Here is a 22,055-nt window from a genome sequence, read left to right as displayed (position 1 = left end):
AGATCATTTATTCGTTGGATGACGTGTGTTTGGAACATGTTCGTACAGCATAATAACATCAACGAAATAAAGTCAGTTGACCAAGTGAAATCGCTGGCTCACAGATGGCTCCAACTTCATATATATATATATATATCTTAAGAATAAAAATACTTTCAAATGAGATGATTTAGGTAACAGCTCTTTGCCTGTAAACCAGAGAGGGAGAGAGAGAAAAAAATACAGTACAGCAATGCAGTTTTTTAAGCAATATCTTTTCTACATGCTAAACACCTACCACAAGTTCTCTTTACAGGCAGTCACTGGCAGACTCGCAGGAAGCTACTCACTCCAGCATTTCACTTCAAGATATTAGAAGATTTTATCTCGGTCATTAATAAACAAAGCAACAAGCTGATCCATAAACTTGAGAAGAAAGCTGATGGAAATACCTTCGACATTTATGATGACCTTACCCTCTGTGTCCTGGACGTTATTTGTGGTAAGTTGATGATTTTGTCTTGTTAATAATGGACACTGTTGTGACGTAAGGTGTTGTGACGTAAGGATACTGTGATGACGCACGCTGTGTACTGGACACAGTTAATTAAATAGCTAGTAAGAAAAACATTCATGACTAAGTATTTTAGTGGACAAAGTAGATTAAAAAATTATGGATATAGTTAAGACACAGTACTATTGTGTACGAGGTTATAACGTAGTAGTACTGTAGAGCACAGAGTAGTGCTGCAGTACTGTAGAGCACACAGTAGTGCTGCACTACAGTAGAGCACACAGTAGTGCTGCACTACAGTAGAGCACACAGTAGTGTTGCAGTATTGTAGAGCACACAGTAGTGTTGCAGTACTGTAGAGCACACAGTAGTGCTGCACTACTGTAGAGCACCCAGTAGTGCTGCACTGCAGTAGAGCACACAGTAGTGCTGCACTACTGTAGAGCACACAGTGCTGCACTGCAGTAGAGCACACAGTAGTGCTGCAGTACTGTAGAGCACACAGTAGTGCTGCAGTACTGTAGAGCACACAGTAGTGCTGCACTGCAGTAGAGCACACAGAAGTGCTGCACTACTGTAGAGCACACAGTAGTGCTGCAGTACTGTAGAGCACACAGTAGTGCTGCAGTACTGTAGAGCACACAGTAGTGCTGCAGTACTGTAGAGCACACAGTAGTGCTGCAGTACTGTAGAGCACACAGTAGTGCTGCAGTACTGTAGAGCACACAGTAGTGCTGCAGTACTGTAGAGCACACAGTAGTGCTGCAGTACTGTAGAGCACACAGTAGTGCTGCACTACTGTAGAGCACACAGTAGTGCTGCAGTACTGTAGAGCACACAGTAGTGCTGCAGTACTGTAGAGCACACAGTAGTGCTGCACTACTGTAGAGCACACAGTAGTGCTGCAGTACTGTAGAGCACACAGTAGTGCTGCAGTACTGTAGAGCACACAGTAGTGCTGCAGTACTGTAGAGCACACAGTAGTGCTGCAGTACTGTAGAGCACACAGTAGTGCTGCAGTACTGTAGAGCACACAGTAGTGCTGCACTACAGTAGAGCACACAGTGCTGCAGTACTGGAGCACACAGTAGTGCTGCAGTACTGTAAAGCACACAGTAGTGCTGCACTACTATAGAGCACACAGTGTTGCAGTACTGTAGAGCACACAGTAGTGCTGCACTACAGTAGAGCACACAGTAGTGTTGCACTACTGTAGAGCACACAGTAGTGCTGCAGTACTGTAGAGCACACAGTAGTGCTGCAGTACTGTAGAGCACACAGTAGTGCTGCACTACAGTAGAGCACACAGCAGTGTTGCACTACTGTAGAGCACACAGTAGTGTTGCACTACTGTAGAGCACACAGTAGTGCTGCAGTACTGTAGAGCACAGTAGTGTTGCACTACTGTAGAGCACACAGTAGTGCTGCAGTACTGTAGAGCACACAGTAGTGCTGCAGTACTGTAGAGCACACACAGTAGTGCTGCAGTACTGTAGAGCACACAGTAGTGCTGCAGTACTGTAGAGCACACAGTAGTGCTGCAGTACTGTAGAGCACACACAGTAGTGCTGCAGTACTGTAGAGCACACAGTAGTGCTGCAGTACTGTAGAGCACACAGTAGTGCTGCAGTACTGTAGAGCACACAGTAGTGCTGCAGTACTGTAGAGCACACACAGTAGTGCTGCAGTACTGTAGAGCACACACAGTAGTGCTGCAGTACTGTAGAGCACACACAGTAGTGCTGCAGTACTGTAGAGCACACACAGTAGTGCTGCAGTACTGTAGAGCACACAGTAGTGCTGCAGTGCTGTAGAGCACACAGTAGTGCTGCAGTACTGTAGAGCACACAGTAGTGCTGCAGTACTGTAGAGCACACAGTAGTGCTGCAGTACTGTAGAGCACACAGTAGTGCTGCAGTACTGTAGAGCACACACAGTAGTGCTGCAGTACTGTAGAGCACACACAGTAGTGCTGCAGTGCTGTAGAGCACACAGTAGTGCTGCAGTACTGTAGAGCACACACAGTAGTGCTGCAGTGCTGTAGAGCACACAGTAGTGCTGCAGTACTGTAATGAACACTGCAATCCTGTAATATTGTAATGAATAATATAGTAATAGAGAACTCTATTGAAGACTAGCGATTCGGTGCGGAAGTGAACACTGTAGTGATGCAGTAGTATAGTGAACACTGTAGTGATGCAGTAGTATAGTGAACACTGTAGAGATGCAGTAGTATAGTGAACACTGTAGAGATGCAGTAGTATAGTGAACACTGTAGAGATGCAGTAGTATAGTGAACACTGTAGAGATGCAGTAGTATAGTGAACACTGTAGAGATGCAGTAGTATAGTGAACACTGTAGTGATGCAGTAGTATAGTGAACACTGTAGTGATGCAGTAGTATAGTGAACACTGTAGAGATGCAGTAGTATAGTGAACACTGTAGTGATGCAGTAGTATAGTGAACACTGTAGTGATGCAGTAGTATAGTGAACACTGTAGAGATGCAGTAGTATAGTGAACACTGTAGAGATGCAGTAGTATAGTGAACACTGTAGTGATGCAGTAGTATAGTGAACACTGTAGAGATGCAGTAGTATAGTGAACACTGTAGAGATGCATAAGTATAGTGAACACTGTAGAGATGCAGCAGTATAGTGAACACTGTAGAGATGCAGTAGTATAGTGAACACTGTAGAGATGCAGTACTATAGACAAAACTGTGGTGATGCAGTAGTATAGTGAACACTGATGATGCAGTAATATAGTGAACACTGATGATGCAGTTGTATAGTGAACACTGTGATGATGCAGAAGTATAGTGAACTATGTAGAGATGCAGTAGTATAGTGAACACTGTATTATTATTATAATCAAAAAGAAGCGCTAAGCCACAAGGACTATACAGAGTGAACACTGTAGAGATTCAGTAGTGTATATTGTCGGTAATTCTACCAACTTTATTACAGATTCAGTAGTGTAGACAAAACTGTGGTGATGCAGTAGTATAGTGAACACTGTGATGATGCAGCAGTATAGTGAACACTGTGGTGATGCAGTAGTATAGTGAACACTGTGGTGATGCAGTAGAATAGTGAACACTGTGGTGATGCAGTAGTATAGTGAACACTGTAGTGATGCAGTAGTATAGTGAACACTGTGGTGATGCAGTAGTATAGTGAACTCTGTTGTGATGCAGATGTACAGTGAACACTCTGATAATGCACTAGTATAGTGAACACTAATGATGCAGTAGTATAGTGAACACTGTGATGATGCAGTAGTATAATGAACACTGATGATGCAGTTGTATAGTGAACACTGTGATGATGCAGTAGTAAACACTGTAGTGATGCAGTAGTATAGTGAACACTGTGATGATGCAGTAGTATAGTGAACACTGTGGTGTTGCACTAGTATAGTGAACACTGTAGTGATGCAGTAGTATAGTGAACACTGTAGAGATGCAGTAGTATAGAGAAAAATGTGGTGATGCAGTAGTATAGTGAACACTGATGATGCAATAGAAGTGAACACCGATGATGCAGTAGTATAGTGAACACTGATGATGCAGTAGTATAGTGAATACTGATGATGCAGTAGTATAGTGAACACTGTGGTGATGCAGTAGTATAGTAAATACTGTGATGACGGAGTAGTACAGTGAACAGTGTAGTGATGCAGAAGTATAGTGAACACTGTGATGATGCAGTAGTATGGTGAACACTGTAATGAGGCAGCAGTATAGTGAACAGTGTGGTAATTCAGTAGTATAGTGAACACTGTGATGATGCAGTAGTATAGTGAACACTGTAATGATGCAGCAGTATAGTGAACAATGTGGTAATTCAGTATTCTATTCTTTTCTATCTGATTCGCCGGTATGGTATCCCGGCCCGGGTCTCTTCCATTTTGGTGACCCGGCAAAGGTTCCCCAGGTAGGGAATTGTCTTTTATCTTTTCTTGCACGTGCGGGACAGGTCTTCAGTGGGAAGGGGGGGTACCTCACCGGCTCTATGGCCAGATGACCTACCAATCGTCAGTGTGCACTAACGGCGGCTGGTGTGCGGTGCAATGGAGGCTCAAAGCAGGCCCTCAAAGCGACTTCAGCGGGTAGGAGTGGATGACGTGCAACGACTGGAAGTAAGGTTTCCAAGCCTCTGATGGCTAAGTACACAAGATGTGCTGCCTCATCCTCTCTGGCCTGCCTCACCGGGGTCATTGGGAAGTGTCTACGGCGAAGGGGCATCGTAGCCGGGCAGTCTAACAGGTAGTGCACCAATAGCTACGGTACCATTCGGTCACAATGGACACAGAGCTCCTTTCGTGCCCGTTCAACAATCCTTGCAGTGGTGGGATACCCAAAGCGTAGGCAGTGGATATGCACCCTCAGTTCTTTTGACTGTGTCTGAACACTTGGAGGGGGCGCCCAGTGGGTCGCCCTGACATACCAGCTGAGGCTCCGTGAGTCCCCAGGGTCAGGGAGTGGGCGCCTGGCCGCACCGGCAGCCCACAGCGCAATCTGGCTGAGGCTAATGGAGATTGCAGCACGTGGCTGTGCCTCGAGGGTTGCAGTCCTAGAAGCCTCATCAGCAGCATCATTGCCAGGGATACCCACATGGCTCGGGATCCAGTAGATGGTAGCCCTGCGACTTTGGGCCATAAGAGTGTGCAGGTCACCCCAGGTGGATGTGATTAAGTGTATGTTGTCCTTAGGCTCTCTGTGCATAATTGCTTGGATCGCTGCCTTGGAATCAACGTGGATGACGGGGGAATGCTGATGGTCTGCAAGAGCATGCTGCAGAGCTTGTTGGATGGCAAAGAGTTTATCCTGTAGGATGGTGCAATGGTCTGGGAGGCGCCAACCTGCTGTCAGATTGCTGTGGAATATCCCAGCAGTTGTGTGGCCTGCCACTGGGTCTCTGGAGCCATCGGTGTAATATGGCACACACCCTGGGCTTTCCGCACCCACAATGCTAGCCGAGGCAAGTCGTTGAATATTGTCCTGGATGCAATGCCTCTTGCTGTCTGGTAGGGATGTCCAGTGCACTGCAAACAGCTCTGGTGCCCAAGGGGGTGGCACCGTGTAGTTCGCTGCCAGTCTGTCGAAGCCTCCCGCCTGGAGCAATGTCATGGGCAGGAGCTTCCGTGTGGCATCTGCTACCGACCAAACCCATCGGCGGTCGGGATGCAGTGGAATTACCTGTCCCTGGTGGACCCGTAAATCCCTCATCAGTTTGTCAGCCCCTGGGAGTCGGAGATACTTTGCGATCCTCTTGGCAGCTACCAGTTGGATCCTGTCTTCAAGAGGCTGCAGCTGCACCTCAAGGTTCAGATCCACTGCATTGGCCCTCCTAGGAGCCCCCAGCATGGCCCATACAGCTGTGTTCTGGATCACACAGAGGGATTTGATGTTTGTGGGTCTGGCGTGAACCAGAGCAAGTGCCCCATAGTCAATGAGGGAGCGTATTGCCTGGATGTAGAACTTACTCATGACCTCGAGGCTGGCCTCAACCCTAGGGTTGGCCATGGCACTCAATGCCCTGACCCTCTGCAGAGCCCTCTCTTTAATGTGGTGCAGATGTTTCTGGAAAGTGAGGTGCCTGTCATTGTAGATGTCAAGGTACCTATAACTGTGAACCCACTCCAGGTCAATGTCCAGGACCCGCAGCCTCTGACTGGGTACCCTTGTGTGAAGGATCATGGCTTTGGATTTTGCTGCAGATATTTTGAGCCCCAATTGACGGCAAGTGGAAGCCAGCAGATTGAGGTCCTCCTGGGCATGCTGCAAAAGCCGGCACTTCTTCAGTACGACGTCATCGGCATAGCTGAGGAGAAAGGTGCCTCTGGAGAAAGGAAGGCGCACCAGCTGGTGCATCAGTACATTGAACAGGGTGGGACTCAGCACCCTGCCCTGTGGAGTGCCGTGATCCAGGGTCTTGAGAGAAGACTCATACCCGGGCCCGCCTGTCCTGGAGATAGGAACGAAGTCATGAAAGCAGCCTGCCTTTAACCCTCCTGCGGGCAAAGAGTGAGAGGATGGCAGGTGCACTGGCTATCTCAGAAACTTTCTTGAGGTCAAGAAAGACAACAATGTGGGTTTGGGCGTCCGACCCAATGCCGGCCAGTAGCGTGGAAAAGCTTTCGAAAGTGCCCACTCCTCTGATGAAGCCATTGAGGTGTTTATGAGGCGGGCCAAGCTTCCACCTCAGGCGCTCCAACACCATCCTTTCAGACACCTTCGGATGCAACTGGTGAGGGATCCCCAGGCTTAGGAATCGGTATGATGTCAGCCTCCTTCCATACGACAGGTAGTTTGCCAGCTCGCCAAGTCCGGTTGACGACCCCCAGGACAGCTGCATGACCAGAATGGCCAGACCGAGTGATCATGCCATAGGTGATACCATCATGCCCTGGTGCAGTGTCCCGATGAGATGTGAAGGCTGCTTGGAGCTCCTGGTCGGTGATGTCTTCATCCGTGTCGTCCTTAGCCTGGCATGCCGCTTGGATCACCATCATCCTTCTAGGGAAGAGGGTGGCTTGGAGGTCCCGGAGATCCGGAGGCAGTTGAGCCATGGCCGCTCTGGAGGTGAAAAGGTCCACCAGACGTTCTGCCTTCGTTGTGGAGTCTGGGTGCAACCGAGCCACACTGCGACACTGCCCAGTGGCCAATCGTAACTTGGTCCAAATCTCAGGTGAACCATTTAGCCTGCCGGACCATGTGTGAGACATGGCGTGCATGCCACACCACTTCCCTGAGAAGACGCATGGACTCAACCGTGGGATTACGCCTCTGCATCTTGCGTACCACGTTGATGCGGTGGTTCTGCTCCCTGATGTCCTCATTGTAAAACCACCAGTCACGTTTATATGACCCTCCGCCTGTAATCTTAGGTATGGCTGCCTCCGCTGCACATGTGAAGGCCACCTGCAAGCTTTGAGCCGCTTCATCTGGGTCTTCCGGAAGAGGAGTCTCTGCCCACCAGCGCTCGATGACTTCCTGGAAGCACTGCCATTCGGCCTTTTTTAGATTCCATCTGGGGGTAGGTGTGGGGAGTGGGCACCGCTGGACCATCAGCATGGTGACCACTGCAAATTGATCTCTGGTGAGACGGGGGTGGACCTCCCATCTTGCACTCGAGAGCAACCGCCTAGAGATGAGTGTGACGTCCAAGCGGCCACCGTAGTGATGGTTTGGCTCACCGTTGTTGGGGAGGGCGATCTCAGGGACCTCCTCCAGCACAGTCGCAAGGTGCCTCCCAGCTGCGTTGGTAGGAGAGACAGAAGAAAGTATTGGGTGGTGGGCATTGACATCCCCAGCCACAACAAGACCCTTCCGGGGGGCGAGTGCTGCCACCTCTGAAATGTCAAGGGTGTACCGAGAGCTTCTGTAAATGTTGTAAACCATGAGAGGTCCATCCGGCAGGTGTAAGGTGACAGCCTGAACCTCCACGCCCTCCCCAGAGTTGATGGGGTCAGTGGAGATTGAATGAGGGATAGTGGTCCTGACGTAGATCTCCGTGCCCCTGCCAGTCCCTTTCAGGCGCTGAAGGTAGGCCGAGAATCCCGGAATACGTGGCTGCATTTGATGTGACGAATTGGTAAGTCTCTCCTGGAACAGGAAAACATCAACCTCATCCACAACTGCAGCTTCAATCACTAAGTGAATTTTCTGCTGCAGCCCGCAAATGTTCCACTGGAGGATCTTCAAGGGCCGCAAAGGTGGCCCACTGATTCCATCTCTGCCTGTGACTCGTCGTCCGTTGTTGGCGACTCCGGGGCCTCCTCCATCACGGACTGGAAGGACTCCTGGATGATGGCTTGAAGTTCCATTGAGTCCTTCCTGTCCAGTAGGACCACGCCCAGCATCCATGACAGGAGCTGCCTGCAGGCGCCCCTGTCCTCCGCCGATGGCAGCAGGCGACAGAGGAGTGCTGAGATGACCCCGATGGTTTTCTTCAGGCGATCGGGAAATGATTCGACCATTACCTCTGCAGGCATTGATCTGGACGACCCATCGAGTCGGGGCTGGGTCACTGGGTATGTCTGGGTGGCTGTCGACACTGCACCAGCATAAGCTTGGTGCATCCTGGGCCCGGCCTGAGTGGCCATGGGCTTCTGGGTCCCTCGGCGGGGAACCTCTGACTCTGGCCGCTCACAGTAGGGGCCTGCCCTTGGGAAGAGGCCTGCTGGCGGTATGGCAAGGAATGTTGGTGCCCTGCTGGGACCTGCTGGGCAGTGTGCTTGGCCTGTGGCTGTTTTTCCCAATGATTCTGTCTTCTTGGCCACCTTGCCATCTGACCCCACAGTTGACCGCGCTGCTGCAAACCAGTGCATGCCCCCTGATGCCACTGCTGGGAGCCCAGTGCTGGGAACTAGTTGGTATTGCCCTCCTGCGGTATCCGGGGAACTGTGGTTGGAGCCCATACCGACTGTTGCTGGGTGGTTCCAAGGCTGGGTGGTGTCGGGGCTGTCGGGTCGTTCTGATGACGAACCTGCTGCCAGTGCTGCACTATCACAGGACAGCTCCGGTTCCAGGCATGGTGCCTCTTTGAGCAGTTGGCACACTGTGGCTCTGGCCAGGGCTTTGCCAGTTGGCTGTTTGAGGAATGCAATGCAGTCCTTCGAGTCGTGTGCCTTGGTGTGCACACCACACTTCTTCTCTCGCTGGCAGGTGGCTGCAATAGGATTGAACCCCTGACAGTTGAAGCATTGTATTGGGCCTGACAGGTATGGTCGGGTCTTGAATCTTCCCCAGACCCCAAGGTCCAGGTGCGTGGGAAGTGGACCTTTTTGGTGGATCAGCACCTGGCGGGTGGTGCACCTTGTTCACTGTTGCAGTGAGTCGCTCCGCCTTGACAATATTGGGCACTTCCAAAATGGGGTCCAGTGGGAGGGGCACAGGGACGTGTAAGAGCACCCCCTTGTAGACCTTCTCCGAAGCAGCCAGTTCCACCATGCTGGGATGTGTCACAACCAGCCCCTTCAACTCCTCGTAAGAGTCCTCGTCCCGAGGAATGACCAGAACCTCGTTCCTGAGAGTGAACTCGCAGCGGAACTTGAGGCGGGGTAGACCTTCCAGATACCTTACAAACCCGTAATCGGGAACCTTGAATTTGTTGAAGGCCCTGGTTGCTTGTGCCCGAGCTGAGCGGGAATTCCTCCGTCCACGTGGAGTCAGCCAGTCCCCGTCCACTATGGAGGCCGGAGCAACTAAGGGAGGGACCTGGGATGGCTCCATCCTTGCCAGTTGAGGAGCTACAGTCTCCTGGCTTCTTTCCACAACCCCTATAGCCATCTGGCGGTGCAAGTCTCCTTGGGTAGCGGCTGGCGACGGACCTAGTGGCAGATTGGCAGATACAGTAGTCTCCACTGCATCCTTGGCCTTCTTGGTGGGGGCTCCCACCTGCCCCACGTCGTCTTCCAACTCATCCCAGCATTCTAATGAACGTTTAGGCCGCTCTCCTGGGTCGGTCATGGTGACTGTAGGTGTGGGGACAGCGCCAGCAGCGGAGCTGCTGCCTGTGACCTCACAGCCGCCCACACTGGGTGCAGAGCTGTGAGGCTCAGAGCCCCAGTCGGGGCCCGTAGCCACCCTCACGTGACTCACTGCTCCGAAGCACTAAACACTGTCCAAGGATCACCAGGAACGGCGCTAATCTGTGCGTAAACTAACACAGATGTATTCCCGAGCGAACACAACACACACTGTTTTCCAGTCTCCGTCCAGTCGATTATCCTTCTTGAAGTAGGTCGTCCTGCCTCCTGCATGTTGCCTGGTAGTATAGTGAACACTGTGATGATGCAGTCGTATAATGAACACTGTCATGATGCAGTAGTATAGTGAACACTGATGATGCAATAGTACAGTGAACACTGTGATGATGCAGTACTACAGTGAACACTGAGGTGATGCAGTAGTATAGTGAACACTGTCTTGATGCAGCAGTATAGTGATCACTGATGATGCAATAGTACAGTGAACACTGTGATGATGCAGTACTACAGTGAACACTGTAATGATGCAGAAGTATAGTGAACACTGTGGTGATGCAGTAGTACAGTGAACACTGTTGTGATGCAGTAGTATAGTGAACACTATGTTGATGCAGTAGTATAGTGAACAATTTGGTGATGCAGTAGTATAGTGAACAATTTGGTGATGCAGTATAGTGAACACTGTGGTGATACAGTAGTATAGTGAACAAATACGTCAACTTTCCTCTTAATTGCCATTAATCTCAACTCGTCCATTATGTTCCTAGGGTTAATGCTATTCATATAATATGTACTGAGAAAAACTTTCTTCTCTTTCCTCTCCTGCTCATATCTACACCTAATTCCCCTGGATTTCCAATATTCACCAATATTCACAGCGATATTTAAATTTTAATTTTCCTTCAAGTATGATTATAGTTATTTACACTTACGTACACTATGTACAAGAGTTTGAAAAATAAGTGTATTACGGTTATCAAAAGGCAAAACAACAACCAGAGACAAAGAGAGAACGGTAACCAGCAGCTGTATGAATCTGGGGAGAGCTGATCGTGAGTGCTACCACATCACCTCAGCAATTGTCCGATCCACCTAATAATTGATCAGTGATCCAGGGTACTGATTTAACTATGGGGCCCTGTAAGAACGTTAAACCCTTCGCAACGGTCCGCTGGTTGGGAGGGAGTCTGTATGGAAGTGTGTACATACGCTGAATAAACGTAACGTACTCTTTGCATGCCACACTGCCTATAACAAAAACAAATTGTTTTTCAACAGAGACAGCGATGGAACGCAGCATCAACGCCCAAGATGAGAGTGAATCTGATTATGTTCAAGCTGCCAGGAAGTAAGTGTAAAGGTTGAAATTGCACATTTTTAACTAAATTATTTTTGTATGAATCTTTCACATTGTTGCCTAACAATTTTTCAGTAACTTCTGATTCCAGCTTATTCAGAATTTTAATAATTTCAGAAAAAATTCAGATTTGCACGTACTCGACTAATCTTATGGGATATTCTTTTTACTGAATGCATTATCTTTAATATTTTCTAGCCAATCATTAAAAGTGGGCTTTAGTTTCTGAATAAAGATGAATTTTGCTAGATATTCAAAAAAAACTGGCAAATTGTTACACCAGTGGCGAAAATTTGAGTCCAATAAGGAGAGGCCTTCTCCAGTTATAGCACGGATTCCAATGATTCCAAGTTCTATTAACTATTTTGCTATATTGACATACTTGCATGCACACAAAGTACACTCATTAGGTATGATCATGGCCATAAGATGAATCTGTTGTAAAATATTGAAGAGGTAAATTAAAAATTATTAAGTAAAATTAAACTGCAATTAAACTTCACTCTTACAAATAAAATCGTGAGATCAGCACCAACATATATAAATTTGTATTTCCACCATCGTTGAATTGGGAGGCACTTTATTTAACGTTTAACACAACGCTACTGAGGACTTTGGAAGTTGTCCGAGCTATTCCAGGATGCTGGGAATGGGTACAACAACTTTGAGGAACGTGTACTTACCAATAGTTCCAAGAATATGCCTATAGTTAACGTACACAAACATTGAAAATTTTAAGCCGACTGGATGACACCTCTAGCTATGAGCGTAATAACAAAGAATATAAGGAAAAAAACTAATCTGACAATCACTCAGAAGTCTCTATGAGGATTCCTAATTTTTATTTTATTTACACTGACATTTACAGACTGAAAGGTGTTAACCTAATTAGGTTCACTTCATATCCCAGCCTATTTAAAGTTTTCTACCACAGAATGAAACCTATAGCAGTCGGCTAATACGAGCTACCTGCTGGGTGAACAGTTATAGCAGTCAGCTAGCACGAGCTACCTGCTAGGTGAACAGTTATAGCAGTCAGCTAGCACGAGCTACCTGCTAGGTGAACAGTTATAGCAGTCAGCTAGCACGAGCTACCTGCTAGGTGAACAGTTATAGCAGTCAGCTAGCACGAGCTACCTGCTAGGTGAACAGTTATAGCAGTCAGCTAGCACGAGCTACCTGCTAGGTGAACAGTTATACCAGGTGTAAGGAAACGTGCGCCCCAGAAACGAGTCCGCGTCTTTCGCCTTTTAGTCAAAGACTTTATTTACTGCTGATCCAGATGTCGATGAAATATACTAAATGCCTAGTGTGGTCAAACTTACTGTTTTAGAAGATAATAATTGCTTTATAAGCCAAGATTGCAATCTCTGTGGAAAAAACTATACATTAATGTTTACCACAGGGCTCAACTAGAGATTATTATAGCTGAGATATTCATTATAGGATTAAATAGATGATCAGATGTTCTGTCATCCTCTGTTTATCAGTTGCAGGATTAATAAATAATTATCCAGTGTTCAGTAATTCCATGTTCTATGTTTACCTCAAAGCACACATAGAGATAATAACGAATGGGATATTACAGGATAGCGAGACAATAAGGCCAGAATATATTTTTTTGATTCTTTTTCGATCTTCCAACTTTAGTCATTCTTTTGCTCATAATTCGGGAAGGCCTCATCTAATCGACTTCAAATATTCAACGCTTCTGTACAGTAACTAGGGTAAGAATCATGGGACTATTTACACGTGGAGATGCCCCATGTACGACATTATGTATGACTTTACTAGATTTGGTTTTCAATCGATAACTGGATTAAGACCTCAGCTGACCGGCTTCAAAATTTCAACATTCGTGTATACTAGAAGATGGGTATTATTAATGTAGTTTGTAAGTGCCATTTTACAACTTTTAATCTAGAAATGATAGTGCATTATTTTGCATTATATCCTTGTTTAGCTTTAATACATATGAGGGGCTCTTGATCCTAAAACCTGGACTTATCCTCCTCTTCCTCTAATCTGAATTTATCAGATTTCACAGGTGTTAGATGGCCCCCTACTGCTCTAGAACATTTTCAGATTAAATTAAAATAATTGTGAATGGCATCAGTCTTTAATGGCTGATACATCATATGAAACCAATCTTTGCTTTAGGCTTTGTACATACACATTTTGTTGGCTTCTGTTAAATAAACAGAGAATGTCTCTTCTACTGAGCTTTAAGCTTTTAGTGTTGATGTGGTTTTCTCTCAGGAAGTTTTGCCTTGATTTTAGGATGTGTAAGTTTTAATGTGCCAGTTTAGTAGAAATTGATTTCTTTGAATTAACTGTAGAATGTTTTTTCTGATGATGATTAAATTCCAGTGATTGACTTATTCGGTCGTCTTAGGACAGATCTTCATATTTTACTTTCATGTACACATAACATCCTTGTGTCCTCAACACCGTTGTCAAAAAAATGTTTATGTATCCAGTGATCTGATAAAAAAATAAGTTACTCTTTTAAACTCTAGCAAACGTTAATTAGAGATATTTGTGGGTGGATTTTGGACTGTATTAGTCAAAATGGGAAAATAAAAATTACTAGTTGTAATGCTATAATTTTTGGGTGCCTCGTCAAATGGGCTTCACCCTTCAACGGTGATAACTTCGATGTGCAAATTCTCAGCGGCTTCAAACTTTCTGTGCTGGTGAATTTGAAGATATTAGTGTCTCTGAGATAACACGAGAAGGCCTCTTCAGTTACGCTTGAAAGCTTCTGTTTCTTAATGGAAGGTTTAAATTTGTTTTCCTACAAATAATCTAATTTGCCACTTATCGAGATTGAGATATTAATGCACATGTGATAACAATGCCATACCAAATCTGATTTGCTTCAGGCTTTCAACTCTAATAATTAACTGTATTAGAAATTTATGCCACACTCTGCACTAATTCTTATGCATGAATTGGCGTACAGGGGATTAGAGGTATGTAATTCTGAGATTTTTCAGATCACAGAGTAATCAAAATACATATACAGTGGAACCTCCAGTCATGAGTTTAATCCGTCCCGTGACCTTGCTAGCATCTGTATTTGCTCGTTTACAGTCATTTCTCCTCATTTAAATTAACTGAAATGCAATTAATCCGTTCCAGTGGATTTCTGTACTTCAAAAATTTCCCTAATATCAACTCTACGGCTTATTTATATCACAATTCATCTAATATGATACAATAAGCAATATAGATAGCACAGAAACCTGACATATACTCTAGAATGAATAAAATATGTCATTCATGTAGTGGTATCCTCGGCGGACGAGACTTTGTCTGGTGCAGACCGGACAAAATACTCCTTGAATAATTTCGCTAATATCAATATGGATTATTTATCTATCACAATTCATTTAATATGACATAATAAACAATATAAATAACATAGAAATCTGATATATACTCTAGAACGAATAAAATATGTCATTATGTAACAGGTGGAGGCTGCCACAACTGCTCTTTGTTGTGGTAAACACTGCCATCTAGTGACGGCCTTTTGAAGTCGTCTGTTATTATAATTATTATATATTATTATTATTAAAGATTCGCCGGTATCCAACCGGCCCGGGCCTTTTACAAGTGGTGGCCCGGCCTTGGCTCCCTATCTAGGGAGTGTCTGAGACCTAAGTCTCCCATGGGAAGAGGCACAAGTACCCCCTCATCTTTGGGACCAACTGTACCCAGGCCTAGCTTCTCGTAGGGAGAAGCTAGGCCTCTCTGGTCTGCCATCCCCGCCCCAATGGGGCTAATGGGAATGACAGGCTTGTGAGCTGCAAGCTCTGGCTCAGGCACCTACCCTGCCCTAGAAGGGCTGGACATGGTGTCCATGATTATTATATAGTGCAATATTATTATTATATACATATATATATTATTATACGTACTATATCAATATTATATTATACTATTATTATATGTATTTTTTTTATTATCATTACAATATAAATAATTTGTAATTTTTATTCACACAAAAAATAGAAGATTTACTGTTATGCAGACTACTGCATAACAGTAAATAATTGTATAAATAATGTTAACTCATTCACGAGGGCATATTGGAATGGGTAGTGACGTCATTTGTTTACTCTTAACATCGGCAAAGAATCAAACATTTCTGCTACTTTGAGCTCATTTTCAAGGTACTTTTCGTCGTGCAACCAATCAAAATCATATCTATTTTTGTAATATATCTTCCATTCCATCAAATGAGATAAAAAAAAAAGAATACAACTATAAAAGTCATACGAAAATACCGCTAAGGGGAGACTAATTGCTGAGAAGTGAACTCCATTATTTATGGTCCAGTTTCTTTCATTTTTGGTGTACGTTAAGAAGCATCTTCCCATCATACATTGCCCAAGTTTCAATAAGATATTCCAACAAACAAATGAGATCCAGTTCCTTAGATCAAGAGCAAGAGCCCCTCACCAGTGTCAAGGAACCTCCCTCGAGGCCCTCTCGCTTATGGAAATTTCGTTCATGTATGGAAGCAAAAAATTTGACCGATCGACTGCTCGTATTTGGAAAAACTCGCACGTGGACGCGCTCGCAAGTAGAGGTTCTACTGCATTATTAAATTGGTATTTGGTTTTAGTTGGTAATTGTGTGGTGCATCCTGGAGGTGGTGGTGTACAGTAGGAAGAACTATTCTTTGAAATATGACTAGGCATCAGGCCAGCTTTTTAACTTAGTGCTGTATTACCCACTCTGCTTTAGGAGATTTTTCTCAATAGTAATAATAATAATGATAAAAATAACTGATAATAGTAATAATGATTATACAAATATAATAAATACATAAATAATTTATTATTATTATTATTATTATTGCTGTTGCTCTTGTAAAAGCAATATTTCTTGATATTTAAACTGAACAATTTATTTAAATTACTGTTATATTAGAAAATTGTTATATCCAACAACTGTAGACATTTAAAACCGTGTAAATTAAATTTCATTTTAACACTAGACTTTAAACATTAATAAATATTTTGTTTCACTGTGAATGTGAAAACAGATGCGAGTTGGATAAAGAATCAAAACAAACTTGGCAAAGCAATTATAAATGGTTGAACTCACATCTTATCCTATATACTTGAGCAGGATGGCCAGCTGTATCCAACACCGGATTTATCGACCCTGGCTTCACAGTGACTTCATGTACAAGCTACTAGGACCTGCCAAAGAATTTTATGCTTGCATCAAAATTCTCCACAACATGTCCAACAGCACCATCAAGGAGAGGAAGCTAAACAACACTAGCAGCTATAAATCAGTCATTGAAGAGGAGGAAGAAACACTGGGTAAGTAACAAGTAGGAATCGTCTTTTCAGTGATAGGAATGTAAGTGTGTGTGTGTATATATATATATATATATATATATATATATATATATATATATATGTCGTGCCGAATATGTAAAACTGGTCAATTAGCAAGAACTCATTTAAAATTAAGTCCTTTCTGAAATTTTCTGTTATACGTTTAAAGATATATTTTTTCATTAATGTTAATGTAAAAATTTTTAATTTTGCACCAAAAGAATCTTAGAAAACTTACCTAACCTTATTATAACAAGATCAATTTATTTTAGCCTAACCCAACGAAAAATATTTTAAATACGTTTACAATAAGTTAATACTAAACAAACACAATGAAATATATTTTTTTCGTTAGGTTCAGAATGATTTTGGCGAAATTATTGCATACAAAAATTTTCACTTGTCTTATATGGCACGATGAGCGTTGCTATTTAAGCCAAGATCGCAAGTTCTGCCTATTCGGCACGACATATACATACATATATATATATATATATATATATAATATATATATATATATATATATATATATATATATATATATATATATATATATATATATATATATATATATATATATATATATAATATAACAGAAGGGTGGGCGAGAGCCTCGAACAGCAATCCTTTAAAGTTCACGCACCAAGCAGAGCGTACCATTACCGTGAGTGTACTCGGATCATGAACAACGCCAAGCTCTCCTGGGTGTGTAATCTTTGAGGAATTGCTGGCTAAATGGTTAAGGCATTGTTAACGTTGTTCTGTCTCTTGAGGAGGGAGAATGTGTCGCAGGATTTAATCTCAGCTGGCCTCAGTTTGGTAAATGTTTCAATATAACTTGTTTCGTGGTTTCATTAACATATATATATATATATATATATATATATATATATATATATATATATATATATATATATATATATATATATATATATATATATATATATATATATATGTCGTGGCGAATAGGTAAAATTAGTTAATTAGCAAAAATTCATTTAAAATTACTTTCTAAAATTTTCTCTTACAAAATTAAAGATATTTTTTTTATTTATGTTATAATGCAAAAAATAATAATTTTGTACGAAAATAACCTTATAAAACTTACCTAACTTTATTAAAACAAGCGCAATTCAATTTAGACTAATCTAACTAAATGTCTTTTAGAAATATATTGCTTCGTTTGGGTCAGAGGAGAGTGATAATGTCAGAGGATCTCACGTTCAAAGACCACAACAGTGTGTTTACCGCATCTGCTAGAAAAATGATAGGATAGATAATGAGAACCTTCACAACTATGGGCGCCAAGCCCGTGATGATTCTCTTTTAAATTGATTGTTTTCTCTAGGCTGGAATACTACTGTACAATAACCGCTCCCTTTAAGGCAGGCAAAATTACTGGCCTTGAGAGCATGCAAAAAACTTTCATGGCACACCAAAGTACGATAAAGCACCTAAATTACTGGAAACGGTTGAAGTCCCATTAATTGCATTCCATGGAACTCAGGCAAGGGAATTATATGATAATATTCACTTGGAAAATTCTAGACGGATTAGTACCAAACTTGCACACTAATATCACTCCCTTTGAAATCCAAAGACTCAGCAGATGCAGCATACCCCAGTGAAAAGCAGGGGCGCCAAGAATACACTGAAAGACAACACAAAAAGTGTCAGGGGCCCAAGACTGTTCAACTTCCAGCACATAAGTACGACAGTTTGTGTGCGGCCAGCATTAACAGCCTGGTTGATCAGACCCTGATTTACCACGTGGCCTGGAGAGGAAGCAGATGCGATTGATACAATGTTATGGTCCTTGAAGGTGAGATCCTCCGACATAATCACTCCCAGGTCTTTGACGTTGGTGTTTCGCTCTATTTTGTGGCCAGAATTTGTTTTGTACTCTGATGAAGATTTAATTTCCTCATGTTTACCATATCTGAGTAATTGAAATTTCTCATCGTTGAACTTCATATTGTTTTCTGCAGCCCACTGAAAGATTTGGTTGATGTCCGCCTGGAGCCTTGCAGTGTCTGCAATGGAAGACACTGTCATGCAGATTCGGGTGTCATCTGCAAAGGAAGACACGGTGCTGTGGCTGACATCCTTGTCTATGTCGGATATGAGGATGAGGAACAAGATGGGAGCTAGTACTGTGCCTTGTGGAACAGAGCTTTTCACCGTAGCTGCCTCGGACTTTACTCTGTTGACGACTACTCTCTGTGTTCTGTTAGTGAGGAAATTATAGATCCATCGACCAACTTTTCCTGTTATTCCTTTAGCGCGTGTAGAGGAGAAAGGGAGTTTGGGAGATGTTAAGCGAGTTTGTAGGAGCTTTTGGACCAAGTGAAAGAGTAATTGTTGTAGGGGACCAAAATGCTACGGTAGGAAAAACATAAAGAGGGTGTGGTAGGTAAGTTTTAGGAGCCAGGTGTAAATGACAATGGGAACCCTACAGTTGAACTTTGTTTTTGGAAGGGATTTGGTTATTGGTAATAAATATTTTAAGAAAGAGAGGATAAATAAATATTCAAGATATGATGAAGGGCGTAATGACAGTAGTTTGTTGGACTACGTATTGATAGATAAAAGGCTGTTGAGTAGAGTTCAAAATATACATGATTATAGAGGGGCCACGGATATATCAGATCACTTTTTAGTTGTAGCTACAGTGGGTGTAAAAGGTAGATGTGAAACAAAAAAAAATAGAAGCAGCAAGCAAGAGAAGTGAAAGTTTATAAGCTAAAGGAGAAGGCAGTAAGGGTGTAATGGAGCTGAAGATGTATGGGATAGGTTTAAGGATGTAGTGTGTTCAGCAGAATCTTCTGGTTACAGGAAAGTTTGGTGCAGGAGGGAAGAAGAGCGATTGGTGATGATATAAAGATAGTAGTAAGAGAGAAAAAGTTTGCATATGAGAGATTTTTACAAAGTAAAAGTAATGCAAGGAGGGAGGAGTGTATGGAGAGGAAAACAGATATTAAAAGATTTGTGATGTAATGTAAAAAGAGAGCAAATGAGAGGGTTGGTGAGAAGTTATCAACAAAGTCTGTTGAAAATAAGAAAAAGTTTTGGAGTGAGATTAATAAGTTGAGAAATCCTTGGGAATGAATGGATATGATAGTTAAAAACAGGAGAGGAGATTTATTAAACGGAGAGTTAGAGGTATTGGGAAGATGGATGGAATAGTTTGAGGAATGGTTAAATATTGATGAAGATAGGGAAGCTGTGATTTCGTGTATAGGGCAAGGAGGAATAACATTCGTTGGTGTGAGGAAGAGCCAGTTGTGAGTGTGGGGGAAGTTCATGAGGCAGTGGATAGAATGATAGGGGGTAAAGCAGCTGGGAATGATGGCCTCTTCAAGGGGGGCTCCTTGGCGTGGTGAAGAGGCTCTTGGTCTGAGGAATTAGACCTGTCGGTTTCCTTCCTCAGACCGAACCTAATTACCCCCCAATCCCCCGTTCCCTATCCCATCCTCCCCTTTTTCCTTCCCTCTTCCTCCTCCCCACCCCTCCCTTTTTCCCTTCCTTTTTGGCTTTTTTTTTTTTTTTTTTTTTTCTCCACACAGGCACGCTAGTTCCTAGGTAGGGGAAAGGGTACCGGGGTCCATCCCATTCCGTTGAGGTTCTTGGCGGTGGCGTAGTTTGCCGTGGAATCTGGATTGCCTGGAGATGTCCCGATCCCTCTCCGGTCTCCCGGAGGGTGGCTTTGGGTGTCTCTCGGGCGACGGGTGTATCTCTGGAAGCCACCTTTCGGATTCCGGGGGTGGTGGCCGAAGGAGGTATGCTTTGTGGTGGATTTCCGGCCGCCCTCTCTTTTGTCCACCGAGGTAGCTCGGCAGATGTGAGGTTGCTATCCCAGATTGTTAGTTTACTGGCATGATGGGTAGGGTATAGCACGGGTTCCATGCTGCATCTGCGCTACTTGCGGTGCTGAGGTCCTCTTGGGCGTGGAGGGAGATTTCTGGCCCTTTCATTCCTCCTAGGAACTATCCCTCCCCGGTCCCCCTTTTTTTTTTATTCTTTTTTTTATTTTTCTTTTCTTTTCTTCTTTCTTTTTTTCTTAAAAACAAAAAGAAAGAAGTAACCTGACCATGGCAGCCCTAGTCCATGAACCTGGTACCCCCGGGCCCCTTCTTGATACCGCACCCCGTTCTGACCCCGCCTCATCTTTGGACCACTCTTCAGACACTCCTCATGCCTCTGTACCTCTTGCCGGTGCTGTTTCCTCACCCGTTTCAGGTACTGAGGCCTCGACTGACTTCTTCGATTTATCTGACCTTCGCTCTCCTCTGACAATGCTTCCGGCCTCTACCTCTATGGTGCGGCAATTTTCGAATCGCCGACCCGTTCCACGTCGGACCAACTTTGGTCCCATGCCTAAACGCCAACGACAATTACCTGCTGATGATACTTCTCCACCTTCTCGTTCTTCTCAGAAATGATCGACATGTCCTTCACTACATTTCCACGCTCAGTTTCAGACTGAACAATGGACTAAATTCTTCACTTTACGACCGACTTCCTCTACTACCTATCTTTCTGACCACAGTATTGGCAAGGCACTCCTACGCCATGTTGGTAAAGATATTTCTTTTCATGCTCTTAAGAGCGGTATGCGCATCATCACCATACAGAATGCTACCCAGGCTCATGAGCTTTCTCGTCTTTCCCATATCGATACTGTTCCTGTCACTATTGAAAAACATCATTCCCTCAATTCTTGTAGTGGTACCGTCATTCTGCCCCATACCATAGTTCAACAAAATTTCCAGACATGTGGCACTGACATTCTTGAACAGCTGGAACTCCAAGATCTCCCAATCCTCAGGGTAGACACTTACGTTCTTCCTGCCCGCGGGTGGAGACGATACCCTAGCAATGTGGCTCATTTAACTTTTGACAGCCGTGAACTCCCATCCTCAGATTATGTAGCAGGACATCGGTTACAAGTTCGAAAGGTGATCCCTACACCGCAACAGTGTAGAAATTGCTGGCGATTTGGCAATCCAGCGAAATATTGCAGATCTTTCGCCGAATGCCCAGTCTGTGGTGCCGATGACCATTCTAATATGTCTTGCAATCGACCTCCCTCTTGCCTTAATTGTCATGAGGCTCACCCTTCGTACTCTCGCCGTTGTCAAGTCTACTTAAACGAGTGGGAAATCAGTTACCTCAAAGAGGCAGAAGGTCTCCCTTATGCCATGGCAGTTTCTCATCTCTGCCTCCAAGGGAGACTCCCTCGTGTTTCTCATTCCCGTGTTTCAAAACGTCCCCCCACTTCTGGTATCCCATCTTCTGCACCCACCTCTGTGGTTACCTCTTCCATAGTCACTCTGTATCTAAT

The 22,055-nt window shown here is 44.1% G+C and overlaps 1 protein-coding gene across 1 annotated transcript in view; it reads left to right on the top strand.

The window, feature by feature from the left end:
* LOC128692432 (cytochrome P450 4C1) overlaps nucleotides 1-21,153 on the top strand; it is a 610,069-nt gene extending 588,916 nt beyond the window's left edge. The window contains exons 6-9 of the mRNA XM_070096269.1: nucleotides 296-481; nucleotides 11,270-11,339; nucleotides 16,494-16,693; nucleotides 20,951-21,153. Coding sequence (XP_069952370.1) covers nucleotides 296-481; nucleotides 11,270-11,339; nucleotides 16,494-16,693; nucleotides 20,951-21,153 — 659 coding nt within the window. The remainder of the gene's footprint in view (nucleotides 1-295; nucleotides 482-11,269; nucleotides 11,340-16,493; nucleotides 16,694-20,950) is intronic.
* Nucleotides 21,154-22,055: the final 902 nt, after the last annotated feature.

Source organism: Cherax quadricarinatus, chromosome 53 (assembly GCF_038502225.1).
Source record: "Cherax quadricarinatus isolate ZL_2023a chromosome 53, ASM3850222v1, whole genome shotgun sequence".
NCBI lineage: Eukaryota > Metazoa > Arthropoda > Malacostraca > Decapoda > Parastacidae > Cherax > Cherax quadricarinatus.
Note: the sequence above shows the minus strand (reverse complement) of the source record. Positions and strands in the feature narration are given on the sequence as shown.